At 34.4% G+C, this 20144-nt stretch overlaps 1 protein-coding gene across 1 annotated transcript in view; it reads left to right on the forward strand.

Annotated features, from left to right (window-relative positions):
- Positions 1–20144, forward strand: part of KIF18A (kinesin family member 18A) — an 81479-nt gene that overhangs the window by 52886 nt on the left and 8449 nt on the right. Inside the window, exons 14-15 of the mRNA XM_082343696.1 lie at positions 15542–15983; positions 16728–16835. Coding sequence (XP_082199822.1) covers positions 15542–15983; positions 16728–16835 — 550 coding nt within the window. The remainder of the gene's footprint in view (positions 1–15541; positions 15984–16727; positions 16836–20144) is intronic.

Raw genomic sequence — 20144 nt, forward strand, 5'->3', positions numbered from 1 at the left:
GATGATATTTAAAGCCATAGGACTAGATGAGATCATCAAAGGATATTAACTCTTTCTTGTAAGATACATGTTGCAAGTATATTCTTCAAGTTTATCATTTACTGTTAACTTTGTTTGAGATGTCCTTTTTAATACTGAAATTTTGAACTTTTATCTAATAAAATAGCTTCATTTGTTTTTTTCTCCCCCTGCCTTTGGAATTATTCCTCAAAAGGCCTCTTCACCCATAAGTTTTTTAATTTTTGCTTCCATTTACTCCAAATTTATTTTGACGTAAGGTAACCGGCAAGACTCTAACTTAATTTTTTTCCAAAGAGCTAGTCATTCTTGTATAATATATTGACAGTCTATCCTTATGGCACCATTAATTTACATACAGTTAAGTAGTCATAGGTAATTCTGTTTATTGGATTTTTATCTTATTCTTTTGCCTATTTGTCTATCCTAGAGCTAGTAACTATTATTTTAAAAACTAATAGTTTATAGTATTTTTTGACATGTAGCAGTGCTGGTCCCCCTTTTTTATTCTTTGTTTTTAAAGTGTCCCTGACTAAGAAATGTCTGTCAGAATCATTTTTTTCTGATTCCAAGGAAGTAAAATCTTTTAAAAAATTTGTAAATTAATTTTGTCTTCACATTTTCCTACTGTCAAATCTTCTCACTCTAGAATAGTTTGCCTCTCCATATGCATACCCTCTTGTATGTTCCTCAGCAAAATTTTAGAATTTTCTTCATATATGTCTTATACATTTGTTAATTAAAGATATCCTTAGTTTTTATATTTTTGTTATATGGACTAATTTTACTTTTCTTATATTAATAAGCCTATATTACTTCTTATTCAAGAAGAAATTAACTTTTTTAATTTTGTTAATTTTAATACTTTACCAATGTCAGTACTTAATTTTGGGATAGATATTTGTTTGACTTAAAATCTTTGCCTGCAAACTACGTGTCTGTTGACTTGGGGTAAAACATGCACCTATTTTGGGTCTGGAAAACAGAGAAAGCACTCACTGAGTGCCATGCAGGGTGGGGATGCCGGCAGCAGGGTTTAATTATGGAACTGATAAAATTTCTGACATTAAATGAAAAGTCAAGATTTCCTCATTATCCATCTGGAAACTCACATTTAGTAATATTTCTGTCTCTAACCTTTCCTTTTCTTAAATTTTGCACCCCATGTCAGTGATTTTATCTTAGAGTACAATAAAAGATACTAGTAGAACCAGTTTCTTATAGTACAGATATTCTGATTGAATATAGGGTTCTTATGTAAGTTTGTTTCCCCTGTAATTACTTGAATACAAAGACGTTTCATTTTATAAAAAAGATCTCTATACTAATTCCTCATATAACAAATATGAAGCAGCAAAATGCTTATAAACTAAATCTTTCATATATCTTCCCATTTGGCAACAAAATTTAATCAGTGCCAATAGACAATGAAAGTCTTTTTTGAAGCCCTAAATACATTTTGTTTGGCCCTTAGTCTCCTTGTACACAGGCATTGTTCAGTTATTCACCTGTAACTGCAAATATTACTATAAATTAAAAGGTTCTTTGCATTGTCTTTTTCTTTTTTCCCATCTTACATAAGCATGAATACTAGGAAAATGAGACTGAGAGGAAAACATGGTATCTGCTATTTCCCATGGAGACAGGTTTCAAAAGGTTATGGTTGATTTATTACTCAGAGTGCTGGATTAATTTAAAGGACTATAACAGTTCTTAAAATGTATTCTCTCTTTGTGATATTCGTAAATAGCTGATATTATCTCTGTAGGCATTAATTACTACAGTAACCACAATAGTGTCTTATGAATACATTATAAAATATTTATTAGTTTGGTTAATTCACTAGTACCTTAAGGTTATATGTCTTTTAAATAGTTAAAATTCATTCACCTGTACCTTTGCATCTGTGAATTCCATGAGTCACAAGGCTGTTAAGAAGAATCCAGATTTATGATTAGTACAGTAATTGTATCAATCATTTGTAGCCTAGAAGTGTTTATTGAAATGCATATATTAATATTTGATTTCACTTTAGAACTTTGCCAACTAATTTTAATTTAGCATAGTTTCCCAAAATACTTGCTCACGTACATATTAACATGAGTGCTAGCAAAAGAAAAATCCTTGCCATCATTTTGTACCAAACCTCAATTAGATCTAATCCCATTCATCAGTGTCTCCCTGTCATGAACCTACTTTGCAGCCTGTGACTCATGTTTGCTAAATACTGCATTCTGCTTTTTACACTAACGTACAGCTCTGTAAATCTTTTAACATTTTCAGTCTTAAGCTTTTGATAAATTAGTTCCCCTGGGTAAAATCATTCAGGACACATGATATGGCACATCAAAAGATGACCCCAGAAGGCCTGCCCATTTTTTAAGAGGGGGATTTTTAACTCATTAGTGATAAATTATCTAGTCTCTCTATTTAGAGGAACCATCTGTGGAATATTTCAAAAAGCTGAAAAATAAATATAGACCCCTCCTACCTAAGAAATCACATGAAGTTGCCAGTTAGTACTTGTGTTTTAGAGATTTATTTAAACAGAGAATAGAGTGATGATTCTTAATGCAGTTTATTTTAAAACATTTTGAGAAGATTTGATGTAAGAAATGAATAATTATAGTGATATCTAGAGTAGTTTCCATTTCTCACCTCTCCCCCTCTACAATCTACTCTTCCCTAATCTACCCTAGAATGATCTTCCTAGCAAAGTGCAGACCCCTTACTTAGAAGAACCTTTAAAGGCTTTCCCAGTCCCATGCAGACTCACTTCCCTATGGCACTCGGTGTCCCAACCTCCTCTTAAACAAGCTTTCATTTTCTTGCCTCTACAGTTTCCAGGCTTTTCCCTCGATCTTGAGTGCTACTTCCTCTCCATCCCACATCCTAGCCCATTAAGATCCTTATCCTCATTGACAGTCCAATTTAGATACTGCCTTCTTTATGAAACCTTCCCATTAATGAGTCCTCCCCACTTTGCCTGCACACACTCTTTTACATTTCCATTATATTTTTTATTCCATTGTTATAGCAATTATCATATCTTACCTTCCCTCTCCCCAACAAACTATAACTTCATTGACAGTCGAAAACAGTTTTTTCATCATTTTTTAGGTTTATTGCTCCTTTCACTAATGTTTTAACCTCGTTTTGCTTTTTTTCACTGAACCCCTTGTTATACACACATTTTCCTATCAAATATGAATTTAAGTAATTTTTGTTACCTGCATATTATATTTACCTAATCCCCTATTAATGAAGGTTCAGTTGTTTTCCCTTTCTTGCTGTTGCAAGCAACACTCCACTAAACATCTGTGTGTGTGTGTGTGCATATTTTGCGACTTGTTTAATTATTTCCTTAGGCTAAGACCCCCAAAAGTAGAATAGTTAGGTCAAAGGGTCTGTACATTTTTAAAGCATTTGATATGCATTGTCAGGTTATTCTCCAGAACTGTTATAAGTGTACAGTCCACCCCCATAAAGGGAGGTAGAAGGTGAATATTTTTTTTAACGTGCTTTTGTCCATTTGTATTTCATTCTGAGTTACCTGTATATCTCCTTTGTCTTATTTTTCTATTATCTTTCATTTTCCTTATTTACTTTGTTTGCTAGATAGATGACCACACACGTATATACATAGATATACATATATATACAGACAAGAGCTTTAAACACTTTCCCATATGTGGTATATTTTTTTCTCTTATTTATGGTGGTTTTTAATTTCTATGTAGCGCAACTTTAAATTATAAAGGTATTTATCTATTTAATTCACATTTATGTTTTCTTTCTTCTAGTAGTAGTAGGTAGATGACATCTCAGTTTTGAGGGGTTGAAATGGTATAGTGCCTTCTATTCATATTTTTGGGTCTGTGAAGAAAATTTTGTATTTTTAAGTCTTCATTATAATCATATTTATATATGTTATTACTTTGCATTGCTTGGTTTCTTTACCTGACTTCCTCCTGGTAAATCAATAAGAGACTTCAGTTCTGCCAACAACAAATATGATTGATATATGAGCATATCACTTTTCTTGCTGTGAGCAACAAATTATAAAGTAGGAAAGTTTAAGTGAACATTAAGATCATATAGTGCTAAATTCTGGTTTTGTGTATGAGATGAACCCCACTGTGATTTTCCTGGTGGTCTATAATTAATCAAGAATTAGTATGACCATTTTAAAGTGGAAATTCAGTAAAAAATATATACATTGCTAAACTATATGATTTTTATGACATAAGAATATCATAAAGTAAGGGTTTCTATTACTTGGGCCTTTCTTTTTTTGCTACTATGAAACATTTATGTGTAAGTTTTAAGTTCCTTTTCCTCTGTAATGGGCATTGGTTTAAAATTATTTAGATGTGACTTGTTAATAATGCATTGATTTAAGGGCATTTCTTATAATAATTAAAAGAATTCATTTAAAAGTAAAAATATACTGACATTTCCTAAAACTACTTTTAGGAAAACAGACATAAAACAAGTCTGTTTTTTCTGTTTTCTATTAAAATGCATGTTGGATGATGTATAACAAATTTCTAGTATTCAGCTAATTTTTCTAAACAGTATGCTTACTGCTGTTTCTTAATTCATCTGTGTTTAGGTATTATCAACTCATTCTAAGAGATGAAGATTTAGCTCGTTTACACCACCACTTTATTTCTTTTTCCCTGATCTACTAATGTACTAGCATATTATATAATATATAATTATCTTAAATTATATAATATCCTTGTGTATTAGTGGAATCATATAAGAAGTGGCCTATATTAATATATGTAACATTTAATCCTATGGCCTAGTTAAGGAAATTTTTTATAATAAGCAAAAAAATAAATATTGTAAAAAAGTCTTTTAAAAGTAAAAATATACTGACATTTCTTAAAAACTACTTTTAGAAAGACAGACATGAAACAACTCTGTCTTTTCCTGCTTTCTACTGGAAACATTTTAGAGTCCTAAACCAAATCTGTGGGATAAGCTTCTTGGAGAAATGAAATATTTGAAAGATTGAAATAATGAAGCAAACTAGATTATGCTCACAAGTGGACTTAAATAGCTTAAAGAACAATGCAGCCAGTAAATACATTTTTACATGTTTCTCTTGAGATATAGGCAATTTCTCAAATGTCTTTTTCATATACTTCTTTATGAGACTCTCCTGTATTTCACTAACAAAGTCAAAATATCTAATTTATTGCCTTTATTGCACTGCCATTAGTTGATCATATTCCTTAAAATTTCGGAAGTTTGGGGGAATGATGGCAAATGGCAGATTAATATCTAAACTGTGTTTACTTCTTCATTAACCACTTAACCAATCATCAAATATTTGTTCATAATTTCTTTTAACCACTTAGCAAATATAATTTAGTGAGCAGACAAATTAATTCTAATTTTATTACTATTTTTACTGTTTTTGTTTTGATATTAAGCTGTGGCTTATATTAATAGCATATTTTATTCTATAAAATGCTACACAGACTACACAAATGTTAATGTTCTTATGTTGTAATCTAGGTAACATTGTGTTAGAATTTGGACTACTACTGATGAAAATTGTATTTTTTCACTATCCACAATTTTAGCACTTGCATTTAGAGTTAATTTTGAAAGTGGTTTTAATACTTAAAAGACTTTGAAAGGCTTCTAAACCTTGGCAGTCTCAACAAATGTTTTTTTCTGACTTCCTTTTTAAGTCTCTTTATGGACTTACAGTAAACAAACTTTTTGAAGCGGGAATCTCTAGCCATAATGTAGGAACAGATAAATAGAACACTAAACCACTTTATCCTGAAATGCACATTTTCAGCTGTATATACGATGCCTTAAAGCACCATATAAATATTTTAAGATATTTCCTAAACTATTAATGGTTAAGTATTACAAAGACTAGGATTGGATTCATTAAGCAAATGAATTTAGAAGAGAGGCTTAGAAGAGGGTTTAGAAGAGAGGTTTTTCTATATCTTTCATTAACTCTGATCTGTCTCTGATCACTTTTCAAATCCTGGTCCAAATTGTAGGACATAGTCATTTTGAAAAGTTATATTATTTAATCATATAACTTTCATTGCCTACCCTCTTCCCTAAACCTCTTCCCTAAAGGAGTTGATGAATAAATCTCTAGCATTGTTTATGTATTTTTTGCTAAAAAGGCTTCATAACTGTAAAAACAACAATAGGGTGCATTATATTATTTTATTAATATGTGCCTTCAACTATGTGAAGTGTTAAAAAGCCTTAAGAGATCGTCTTGAATTTCAAGATAACTATGTTAGACCTTTATAAGTAAAGCAATACCAAAGTTATTTTTCAATGAACATTTTCTCTCCAGGAAGTTCCCGAACTGTTCTTTAGAATTATATGTATTCTAGTTAATTTGAAAATAGTAATAGAAAATGTCTTGATCCTTAAAGTGGTATCCTCTCTGTTTAATCATCTGAACATCTCAACAGACCTGTGAAGAAATTAAAGTATATCTTACCTTCGTATGGAATCTAAATGTAAAGATAAAGATAGGTATAAGAAATATCATTAAAGCTAGAGGTCTTTAGGACCCTTAGAATATCTGAAAGCAAACTGATTAAATCCATGTCCTCATACAAAATATATCTTTCATTTCTTAGAATTTTTGCTATCTAAGCTTTATTTTTATTTCTACTATTTATTATGTGCTATAAACTTTAAAGCATATCAGAATTACACATGCTAACATTCATATTTCACAAGTGGTTTACCTCTTCCCTGAAGAAGAGGAATTTTCCTTCATTCTTGGGACTCATGACTTTAAATCCATTCTGCTCATTCTCACCATATTGAATGATTTATTTTTGCTGATTGATTCACATTTTTATTGGCCCTCTTTAAATTACTAGGTAGATAACTGTCCTGCCTTTCTTTTTGTTGCATGCTAGGGAAAACGTAAGTAGGAGAGTGAGATGGTAAGCCAGTGGAGAATGGGGCTAAATAAAAGATCTTTCCCACCTTCCCTAGGCCTAGAATGTTCATTTTGCCCTTCTATTTGATTGCCAATTCCATTTCATGTTATCTGCTTGCATGTTTCAGTTAGACTCATAGATTTGGCTAGTTTGACCCCACTCAGAGTCCACAGATTTGGGGTAAAGCTATCCCAGGACAAGCAAGAGATATGATTTTGGACTGCTCTTTCCTTTTATAGCCCCAAATTTTAACCATTTTTCTTTTCATTAAAAGCTTCTGCATGTGTGTGCATGTATGTGTGTCTGTCCGTCTCTCCCCTCTCCCCCTGCCCCCTCCTTTTTTCCCCCCTCTTCACCTCCGCCTCTTAAAATTCAGTTTATATTTTTATAAAAGTAATACCTGCACATAATTTAGAAAGCTAACAAGTACTATAATATTTGTGTAAGTATTCCTTGCCCTATTGCTGCCCACTCCCAATTCTTATTCACCTTTTAGCTATTTCTTTTGATTTTTCCTCCTAATTTCTAAATTTCAAATTTATACTGCTAATTCTTATTTGTTTATATTTTTCCAATTTTAGATATTATCTACTTACTTTTATTTCATTTTATTTTAAAGGATTTAACTCCTTTACAATGCGTATACATTTCCTCCTCTCCCCCTTTTTGCCAAAACAGTTTTTCACCTTTTTAAAAATAAATCTCTAGAGTGTTTTCAAGTAAACATTGTTCTCTGTTGAGCTAAGAAGTGTATAAATTCTCTTTCTTGTACAGCTTTATGGTTTCTGTATGTAGTATTTGCTTTTTTTCCCATCCTCTTTCTTGTTGTTCTCCTTTATTCTACGGAAGTACATCCTCCAATAAATTCTGGAGAATGGGTGCATAGGAAGTAAAATTTTTTTAGACCTTGGATGTACAGCAATATTTTTATTTTCTGATTGACTAGGTATGGAATTCTAGGTTGGAAATAATTTTTCTAAGAACTGTGAAGACATTGCTCCATTGATTTTTGTTGCCATTAACTGTCGTGCCATTTTTATTCTTCATACTTAGTGTGGGACTTTTTCTCCCAGGAAGATTTTGGGATCCTTGGTATTCTGAAATGTCACAATGCTATACCTTGGTGTTAGTCTTTTTTAAGTTCATTATGCTAAACAGTTTGTGGGCCTTTTTCTCTGGAAACCTTTATCCTTTCACTCTGAGAAATTTTCACATTATGTATTCAAGCACTTCCACGTGCTTACATACATAAACCTCCATAGTATGTTTCTGCCCTTCTTTCTGTTCTGTCTTTGGAACACTTATTATTCTGATGTTGGATCTTCTGGATTGATCCTCTAATTCTATTATCTGTTTTCCAGTATTTACCTCTTTTGGTTTGTTTGTTCTTCTTTCTAGGAGATGTCTTCCACTTTATCTTAGAACCTTTACTTTTATTTTTTTTTCCTCTCATTTTAAGTTTCTAAGAACTCTTTCTTATAATTCAGTGTTTCTTCTTATAGCACTTTGGTTTTGCTTCATGAATGTAATAATTTCTCATTTCTCAGAAGATATTAATTATGGTTATCCTAATATACTCGTTCATTTCCTCTCACTTTTTTTTCCTGTGCATAGTCATATGTCTTGATTATCATGTTGAAAGATATACTCTCAAATATCTGGTGACCCTGGTTGTGTTCTGTGTACATAGTTAGGTCTTTCAGCTAATGAGCCATATTTCCTTCTGCTCTGTTTTCTGTGACTTTTTCCCCCCTTTTTGCTCATGGGGTCTGTATGTACATGCTTTGATTTGGTTTTGATGGGTTTTTTGTTTGTTTTTTTTCAAAATTGGGATCATGCTGTATTTAAATTTCTTTACTGCTTCATTTCATGGGCCATTTTCCCAAATCATCAGATAATCTGTAAAATATGGCTTTAAATAACAGTGTAATTATGTATGTCCCATGTTTTATTTAGCCATTATCCTAATTGATTAAATTCTCCCTGTGGTAGGAGCTTGGTGTAGGTAGAACATGGCTTCTGGATTCTCAGAAGGCCTGAGTTTGTGTGCCAGCTCTGCCACTCCTTTATACTGTATTATCCTTTTACTGGTCCAATGAGTTTCCTCTGTGCTTAGTAGTAGTATGGTTTTGCCCTTAGCTTGCTGATAATCAAGTAGATAGTAAGGTCCAGAGATATGGGGGAAGTGCATTCCTTTTCATGGATCTCAGAGCCCAGGGAGTATAGGAAAGAAACCAGAGCCTCAGGTAGCCTCAGCTAGAGACTTTGCCTCTTTGCCACCAGTGCTGGGAGCAAGGCCCACAGGGTTGGACACTTTCTGTTCAGCGTTCCTTTCTACAGTGAGACAGCTAGACCAGGACTGAATCTTAGGGCCTCTTAGTGCTGCTGTTAGTGTTCACATATTGTCATTTCACTGTATCTCATAGTGTTGTCTCACCCTTTCTCCTCCTACCCTCCCTACTCCCTCATCCCTGTTCCTCATTTAAGGAACTTCAGTGACATTCTTCCAGTGCCTTTTACTTCACTCCCAAGGATAGCATTGAAGGATGAAGTGGGGAAATTATAAGTTATTCTCTCTGTGCCTTTCTTTTTTCCAGTTCTAGCTACACAATATTTCTCATAAGGTCCTTTACCGTCCTGGTGTGCAGTTGATACTCTTCTCTTATCACTAACATTAGAGCAAGTTTTCTCCTGTTTCTATTATATGGTCATTTTAAAGGGAATCTGGAAGGGGAGCTACATACCTCTACTCAGATTACCACCTTGGTTAAAACTGGTTTTCTTTTACAAAGTTAACCTTCATATCTCTTCTTGTACTACGGGTGTTTCTAAGGTGAGACATTTAAGGTGGAGCCAACCAAGGACTGGATCTTCTAATGAGAAATTTAAGTATTCAGTGCCTTTCTATCTTCTGCCCCTACCAAAAAGAAAAGGTTCTAATATCATGTATATCATATATTACTTGATTAATGCATTCACTACAAGACCAGATTTTGCATTTTCAAGGCTTTGCTAAACATGGATTTAAAATGCATTGGCTCCTTTTTAAGGAATTGAATGTGCAAGATAATTAACAAGATATTGGGAGTGAAGCAGTCAGCGCTTGTGTCTGAAATCGCAGTTTGTCTATGTCTGGAAGTGAAGATAAATGTTTCAGTTGTTTGAGGGTGTTTAGAGATGAGAAAGTAGAGTACCTGACCTAAAAGGAGATGCCCTTTCCCATCACTCTATTAACTTACGTCTTCCCCTCACATTGCTTTTTGTACAACTTCCTAGGAGCCAAAATCCATTTTCAATAAATTTTCTTCTGTCTGCCACCCTTGTTCTAGAACCATTTCCTACTTAGCCTCACTCTCCTTCCTTCCTTTTGCCTACCCCAGCATGATAATGACACCCATCATCTCTAACTAAGAAATCATATCCTCAAACCCCAAAGAGCACCTGCTGCCTCAAGTCCATGAGTATCCAGACCAGAGAGGGAAGGAAGCAGTTTCTAAGACACCTGAATTCACTTGGATCAGAGCTCCTCAAGGGGACAGGACTACAAGCCTGATGAGTGGGGGCTGGGAGCAGGGAATGTCAGTAAGAAGAGAATGCAAAATTTGAGAGATGATATTTAGGACCTTTTGAACTTTTCTATAATTGTGCATGTCAAATGGTTCATGGTTTTATGGAAAGTTGTCAATTTCTGTTAAATGGTATAAAATTAATATATACTACTCCTTTGTGTGAACTCCTTATCTTTGTTCCTGAGTGTCAGACACCTAATCACACCTATGTATGTTATTACATACATTCTGGATTTACTTTATATAATTTTTATCTGATTATTTGATTACCACACCCTTCCCACATCTATCACTACTACTACCACTCGAGTCCAAGCTCTTGTTATTTTTTGCCTGAGCTATAGCAATAGTCTTGTTACTGTTCTTGTTCCTTGTTTCCTCTCTTACCCATTCATATTCTCTTCTCCACCCAGTAAGCAAAGCAATCTTTTTTAAAATGTAAATCAGATCACATCATAGCCATGCTTAGAATCCTCCACAGATATCCCTTTGCACTTGGAATAAATCCAAGCCCTTATCTTATCCATATATCCTAACACAGGCTGGCCCCTTTCAATATCTCTAGCTTCTCATTTCTTCTCTCCCTCTAACTCACTGCACTTCAATCACACTAGCCTTCTCTCGTTTCCTTGAGCTCAACAAATTTATTGTTGCCACTGGGTCTTGCGCTTCCTGTTTCCTCTGCCTCTTTCCCCAGATCTTTGTAGGCCTGACTCCTTCATAGCCATTCAAGTCTCAGATCACATATCCCATTCTTAGAATCACCTTCCCTGGCCATCATAAATCACACCCCTCCTTTCTCCCATCACCCTCTACTCCACTTTTCTGTCTTACTGTCTTTACAACTCATATATCATTATTAACGTATTAAGATAATTTATTTTTCTGCCTTCTCCCCTCAGAAATGTGAATTCTTAACTGTTTTGTTTGCTGCTATATTCTCAATACCTAGAAAAGGTCTGGAACATGGCAGTGCTTAATACTAGATGAATGAACAAACAGTGAATCTTTTTATGCACATGCAGTCCTCTTAGGTTGTTTTTCTTGTTCCATAGCTGACTACAGCCTTTTTTTTCATTAATCAAATAAACGTTGATACCATATTGAAAATAGTAGTCACTTCTTTTAAAGGTCTCGACGTTATGGTTATTGTTATTATTTGGACATGAATTGCAACAAGTCATATTCACATAACCATGGATTATAGCCATTTCAGAGCAAGAGGAATGCAGTATACCTACACTGTGTTGGAGAATTAAAGTTCCAAGACATGGTCTAGAAAGAACACAATTTTTCGGAACATAGGATACCTGCTACCTTCTATCCTTAATATATGATGTAGTAGGCTGGTTCTTTAGATGGAGAGACCCTGGAGAGAAGACTTGCTATCCTCCCAAGCAGCTGCCAATCTTTTCCATCCCAATTTATAAGAGCCTACCTTATAACAATGCATTTTTAACATCCTGTCACCTCCTGTGTGGCACCTCTATTGCTGAGGTGTTTCATTGACTACCATTACCTATTAGAGTCCCTTGTTCTGAAAGTCCTTAACTATATGATTCCTTTTCTCGTTTTATGGGCCCTTTTCAAAGGAATTATAATCTTCCTCCAGGTTCCTTCTTAGTCATTTCCACTCTGTGGGCCAAAGAATTACAGAATCTTGTTAGATAGTATTTTCCCAGGCTGAATCAGGGGAAACTACAGACTCCCCAAGCCTGCTTTTCTGGAAAGTTACTGCTCATCCTCTAATGGAAAAGTACAGCAGATCTCTTTTATAGACATAGACCTAGCATATCCAGTGGTTGTTGTAGCCCCTAATCCAGCACCCTCCAGTTTGCCATACCCACTTAAAGTATTCCATTGCCTAACTAAAGGGGAATGACTATTTATTATATAGTTGTATTTATATATTCTGGATATCGTATTCAAAATGAAATCTCATGTTGTTTATCGTGTTCTTTTAGTCTTCAGGAATAAATGGAGTCATTATCCCCTTACAGTTACAGTGAATTGACTGTTGAATTTTTATTTAAGCCTTTAAATCTTATTTTGCTCTGATTATCTTCCGAACCTTTCTTAGCAACTAGTCAGCTAAGTAGTCCTGAATTGACCATCTATTTTCTACTCTCTTTTTATTTTATCTGTACTTAATAATTGAGAGGATAGAAAGAAAAGAACCCCCTGGATTTGTATTTTGTACATGCTGTGTGTCTGTAGCATCTCTTCTTTCAGGTCCAGAAAACAGTGGTATGTGAGTCCATTATCAGCCACATCTTCATGTTTCTCCTTCTCCTATCAGGAGAGCAGAATTGTAGCTAAAGATAGTGTCATTGTAAGATTACTATTGCTTTCACTGCAAACTGTTACTTAGTCTGATCATATCAAAATTTGATATTGGATGTATGTTTAGATTATCCCAAAGAACAGGTAGATTTTTTTTGGTGTGTTATGGAAGACACCCCCCCCCCCTTTTCATGCTGTTTATAAGCAATAGAGAAAACATGGTCCACCATCATGGGAATTTGCCGACTGCCACTCCAGAGATTATCCCTCTGTAGATATTCACAAGAAAAATAGTTACTCTGGATAATCCTTATCCCTTGAGATTTCATGGTCCATTGTGTTCTAAATTTTAGAATGTTGTTACCACGCCTGCATGTTCAAATAACACTTAGATGTGCCTGCTTTAACAATACCTTTGGTTTATATTACAGTTTATCATCAGCCTTGATAAACTGGATATCTGATAAACTGAAAGGGAAATATATTCAAACAATATATTGTTTGAAATATATTCTTTTGGTGATAATGGTGTGCTGGGTATTGATGGAATACTGGAAAGTAAATTACAGCTAACCCTGTGAACGTCATAATGCTAACAGTTGAAGCCTATATTTCTAGAGCCTTTCCTTGAGCCCTAAGTATTTTATAGATATTATCTAATCCTAGAAAAATCCCTGTACATAGAAAGATAGTATCCCCTTTTTTCTAGGGGGTATTAATGCCCACACTGCTTAAGTGAGTTGTCCAAGGTCACTCAGTGAGTTGTTGGTGAAGCCAGAAATAGAATCCAAGTCTCCTGACTCCCAATTCAGTTTTCTATCCTCGATATAGTTTTCTATCCTCTACATACCCCTGCTCCCTCTCCTGGGAAAAGAAGTTAATCTTCCAGCTATTAATAGCCACCAAATTGGTGGTAGCAGCACAGTGGAGAAAAGTTACTGTCTTTACACTGCAGCATTAGTATAAAAATATCTGGTAATGGAAAATTTGACAAATGTCATGTTAAAGGGAGTGGAAAATTATTTTAAGATCTGGATCTCATTTATCTAGTTCTCAGAAAAGTAAAATTCCTTAGTAGAACAGGGATCATATTTTTCTTCCTGTTTTTAAATTGTATTTCCTAGAGGGTAATTGTCAACCTAGCCACAGCAGAGTCTATTGTCAAGTAATGTAATAAGAATAATGCATGTACTGTTGCTGATTGTTATAAGTGTATTTTCTAAGTTGGTTGAAAGTTTGAATTGCTTTATTGAAATACATAGCACTTATTTTATTCAGCTTTCAGTGTTACTTAAGTTATTATTATATTATAAAGCAATATAACATCAATTGGGAATTTTACTGCCTGATTTGAAAACATGGTGAGAAATACACATTATAGTTTCTTCCCTGGACAGCACACTCCAAGCAGAGTTACTTTGTGTCAGGCACCATGAAGTTTACCAGAATGAAATAGGCAAAGCAGAAAAAAAAAATATATTAATTAAAAAATGCAACATAAGTACACTGGAGCTGATCAAGATTATTGTTATGTATGTAATCAAGTCATTATTTTGTACACTAAAAGAAAGTGAGAAGTCTTTATGTACTTAAATATTTAAGCATGTCTAGTATTGTGGGAGTTCACACTTAAGTTCAAACAAAACAATTTGTCTCCTAATTTTGGAGCAAGGAACAAGAATTCCCCTACTAAAAAATCTCTGGACATTATGTTTCTGTTTCAAGATTACTAAACATCTTTAATCAGGAGAATGACATGATCAGAATTATGTTTTAACTGTAAGTGTAAAAGAGGCAGGATTGGTGAAGATTGGAAATGCAAGGAAAAGGTAAAAATCTAGTTATATGGGACCCACGTGACTGAGAAGGTAGTGGCAAGAGGATAATTAGAAATGAGAGTGTATAGCCATAAAAAAAGAATGAAATAATGCCATTTGCAGCAACATGGATGGACCTAGAGATTATCATACTAAGTGAAGTAAGTCAGAGAAAGACAAATATCATATGATACCACTTAAATGTGGAATATAAGAAAAAAGATACAAATGAACTTATTTAAAAAACAGAAAGACTCCCAGACATAAAAAACACATTTATGGTTACCAAAGGGGAAAGGAGGGGTAGGGATAAATTAGGAGTTTGAGATTAGCAGATTAAAAACTACTGTATGTAAAATAGGTGAACAACAAGGTCCTACTGTATAGCACAGGTAACTATATTCAATGTCTTATAATAAACTATAATGGAAAAGAATCCAAAAAAGAATATATATATAAAACTGAATCAATTTGCTGTACACCAGACACTAACAGTGTTGTAAACCAACTATACTTCAATTAAAAAAAGAAAAAGAAAAGAAATGAGTATAGAATAAGAGGGTCAAGTACAGATCCTCAGAGAAATGTATACATTTACTGGATGCAGTTTATTTTCATAATTGCCCAATATCTCAAGATAGCTGTATCTATAAATTAATATTGATATTAGCTACTTTATCTATTTTCTGTTGTAGAATTTCTTTATAATGAGTTTATTAACTTTAACGTTACTAGCAATAACTTTTTTCTTTCCAACTTATTTATTTTCTTTAAATTTTTATCAATTTGGCAGAGAATATACTTATTATTGGTTTTTTTTTTTTCCTCCTCTTAACTGATAAGGTTATTGGAAAGCTATTTAGGCAACATTATTGAACTTCTTTTTAATTTTGTTGAACAGGCACATCTTTGAGTGAATCCAATATGCTTAAAATTCCTCCACAAAAAAGAACCCGAAGAAAATTAATGCCTTCTCCCTTGAAAGCAAAACATCCCCCAAAATCTACACTGTCTGAAAATATGCCGCTCAATGATTCCCTCAGCAGAGAACTTCAACCCATTGTGTATACTCCAGAAGACTGTAGAAAAACTTCTCAATATCCATCTGCAGTGACCTTACTAAAATCGTCATCACATACTACCAGTTTTCAGGACATCAACTCAAATACAAACAGTGATAATTCTCTGAAAATGTTGTGTGAAGTAGATATCCCTCTCAGCAAGAGAAAAGAATGTGGCCAGGAGGATTTGGAGTCTACATTTATTATACGTGAAGACACCAATAGCTTGAAAAGTAAATTACCTGAACAAGAATCACTACCAAACAATAACATTTTACAAAGGTACACAGGACTATTTGCCAATTCTTCTTTTGTTTTATTTACATAGCCTTTAAACTGTTAGCTCTCTTTTTCCTCTGTAGCTGTATTTAAGATCTGTTTCATAGATGAAGTATGCCATCTTGATTACAAAAGTCAATGTTTTTACCTTCATTAAATCTTAATTGTCTTTCTCTCTAAATATTAATCCACTAACACAATATTGTGAAGTCTTTAATTTTAAAACTTAAGTTGATTGACCCTTGTTAGGCTAGAGGAGACCTTAAGATATATTTAGTTTGTTCTTCATACTCCAGAGTTAAGATGTTATAAGCCGTCAATGGATGATTACCAATTGTTTATTATTATTCGTTAATATCTTCACTAAAGGAAATACCACCGTTTCTATTGATGTTTAGCAAACCTCAGCTCACTCTGAAATAGTCGTAAGTCTAAGGTATGGTTGACTGCATGTCATCCAAGCAAAAACATATCCTTCTCACTTAATATGTATATTCACAATTAATCTAAATATGGGAAGAAAGATACCTTCACCTTTCTATGCTGTGGGAATGCAGAAATCTATCTATGGTTTAAAAAAGAGAAAAGAAAAGCCCAGGCAATCAAGGGAAGTTTATAGTATTGAATAATGTTTTCCTTTATGTATTAAGACAAAATGGTGTTCTAATTATGGAAGTGTATGACCCCTTTTTTCTCCATAGTACAAATCAAAATTACTCTTTTTATTTTTCATTATTTAATATACAGGCTTGCCCCTTCTTCATTCTCAACTAAACATTCTCTGCCTATACCAAGCATAGTACCATCCTACATGGCAATGACTGCTGCTGCCAAAAGGAAACGGAAACTAACAAGGTACCTTTAAACATAAACTGGTTCAGGCTTTATACTTATGTAAGATCATCTTTATACTTTGTTTCCTACAGCTCTTTTTATTTCTTGTAATTAGACTGTCAATTCACATTTAAGCATACATATAGTAAACTGCTCTGAATGCAGCACTAGTTTTATTTATTTATTTATTTATTTATTTATTTATTTTTAATTTATTTATTTTTGGCTGCACTGGGTCTTTGTTGCTGTGCGCGGGCTTATGCTGCTCTTCTTTGTGGTGCGCGGGCTTCTCATTGCAGTGGCTTCTCTTGCTGTGGAGCATGGGGTCTAGGCACACGGGCTTTAGCAGTTGTGGCGCGCGGGCTCAGTAGTCGTGGCTCACGGGCTCTAGAGCGCAGGCTCAGTAGTTGTGGCGCACGGGCTTAGTTGCTCCGTGGCATGTGGGCTCTTCCCGGACCAGGGCTCAAACCTGTGTCCCCTGCATTGGCAGGCGGATTCTTAACCACTGTGCCACCAGGGAAGTCCCAACACTAGTTTTATATTATCAAAGGGAGATCTTGATAAAGCCCAGTTATTTCACTTGATATTTGTATAAAGTATTCCATATTTCAGATTATTAAAAATAAATTTAAAAGTCTTCTGGCCTTCAAAAAGGTCATTTAATTTTAAGTTTTCTTCTGCTGACAATTTTTACTCATTTGGTATTTCTCCCTTCAGACATTGCTGAATTTCTTCAGTCCTAAAATTATATTATTTTAATGGATTTTGATATATGACTAAAATGTGATGAGTGAATAGACTTCTGTTTCCGGCTGTGACATTGTAGCTTATATCAGACCAAGTTTTCCATCAGGAACAATTATAAAAGCTGATAAAATTCAACTAACAGCTGCTTGAAGGCACTCGGGAACAACCAACACAGCCAGGACTTAAGGGTCTGAGATCCAGAGGAAAGGAAAACAAGTTGTGGAGAACAAGACCTTCTCTGCCTCTTTTTTTCCATTTAGCATTTGCCAGTTCATGGCATCAAATATAGAGGTCAAGCCGAAAATGGAAGCCTATAGCTATCAGCATCTCACTGAGCTAGGGAAACAAAATCTGTGTAGCTTTTGCCCTCAAGGTATTGGCCAATTTCTAAACTCTGTGGAATAAGAGGCCACAAAACCAACTAAAAGTGGCTGCCAAGAGGCTAAAGTAATAAGCAGAGTTTTGACCTTCTCATGGGACCAGGACACAAAAATTGTTGTTTAGGGATCATCATGGAGAAAAGGCCCTGTTAAATGCCCAGGGTTTTATTTGAAATCTTTGAAGACCTATGCTTTAGGTAGGAGTAGAGCAAACTGGAAATAGACTGGCTCTTGAAAGCCTGAAACAGACCTTTGACCAGTTCAATCCCTTTTTGTATCAAGGTGATCTATCTCTATTCTGCCTACTTGCCAGAAGAAAATTAAATCATCTCTGAAGAATATACCACCTCCAGCCTCTACAGTTTTTCATATGCAGTGTTTAGCGCTTAAGCAAAAGTTACCAAGAATGCCGGGAGACAGGATGAAATGACTGAAAATCAAGAGAAAAAAACAAATTAGAGAAGCAGTGATACAGATATTGAGATTATCAGATAGGGACTTTAAAAATTTAATTGTGGGGCTTCCCTGGTGGCGCAGTGGTTGAGAATCTGCCTGCCAATGCAGGGGACACGGGTTCGAGCCCTGGTCTGGGAAGATCCCACATGCCGCGGAGCAACTGGGCCCGTGAGCCACAACTACTGAGCCTGAGCGTCTGGAGCCTCTGCTCCGCAACAAGAGAGGCCGCGATAGTGACAGGCCCGCGCACCGCGATGAAGAGTGGCCCCCGCTCGCCGCAACTGGAGAAAGCCCTCACACAGAAACGAAGACCCAACACAGCCAAAAATAAACATAATAAATAAATAATAAATAAAAATTAAAAAAAAAAAAATTTAATTGTGATTAAGTTCAATAAAATAGATGATAATTTCCCAGAGAACTTGATTCTATTAAAATGAATCAATTGCATATTCTGAACTGAAAAATAGAATATACTGAGATTGCAAACTCAAATCAATTTAACAGATTAAGCATGGCAGAAGAAAGTTTAGTGAACTGTAAGATAGGTTAATAGAAAAATATTCAAACCAATTGCAAAAGTATAAAAAGATAAAAATATAGAGAAGAGCAAAAAGAGACATATGGGACACAATTAAAAAGGTCTAGCATATGTGTATTTTGAGTCCCAGAAAGAAGTGAGAAAAAGAATGGGAAAAAACAGTATTTGAGAAGATGCTGGCTAATAATTTTCCAAAACTGACCAAAGATGGCAAATCACAGGTTTGAGAAGCAATGCAAACTGCAAGCAGCATTAATACAAAGAGAAACATACGTAGGTACATAGCAGTAAAACAGCTAAAAATTAAAGACAAGGAAAAAAAATCTTAAATATATTGAGTTATATGACATGAAGCCCATTATATAGTCTTTATATCCTGTAACATAGAATGCAATGACAAGATACAGTGAATGGTTAAACTGTAAAATGGATCTGACTTGCTTTACCTCTTTTTCTTTAACATGTGATTATGGAGAGAAGAGCATACGATCTTAAGATAACTCTTTTTTAAGTTTCCTGTATTCCACCGTGGACATGTTATCATCCAGGCTAGTGCTAACAAATTTACAAACAGCCTATTTATTTGTGCCACATAGAGTATCATCTCATAGTTGCATTTAGCATCTGTCCAAAGTACCCTCCAAAGTACCAGCAGAGTCTTGAAATGTTTATGTTTAAAATTCATGGATTGATTTTTCCTGAATGTCTCTGACTATCCATGACATTTACAATTTTGTATTTTGCTGTGTCACAAATTTGAATTGTGCAATTAGTCGTATATAGGAATCAGTCACTTAGCCTAGCTAACCACCATCATCTGTTTTATCTGTCTTGTCACTAATTTTCATTGTGTGAGTCATGTTATTCTTTTCTTTAATTAATGCTGGGGACTTTTCTTGTTCTTCACTGGTAACATGCTCTGCTGTTGTAACTAAGATGTAGCAAAAGTTTATAGCTAAGAATAACTTTTAAATGTAAACATAGTCATTATCAAAACCAAATGATTTTTCAAGAAACGTCCTGGTATGTAAATTGTGTATTTGGAGTGGGTTTAGATGAGTTAAAGGGCTTCCGAAATAATATTAAAGGACAACTAAAGAAAGTAAGATTTCTCATAGCCTATTAATTGCTCTGTTACATTCCCTCTGGTACCAATAATTAGATCCTGCCATTAAGTAAGGTTAAAAGAGATTAATGCTAGAAATG

This window comes from Balaenoptera borealis (assembly GCF_965194805.1).
Source record: "Balaenoptera borealis genome assembly, chromosome: 11".
Lineage (NCBI taxonomy): Eukaryota > Metazoa > Chordata > Mammalia > Artiodactyla > Balaenopteridae > Balaenoptera > Balaenoptera borealis.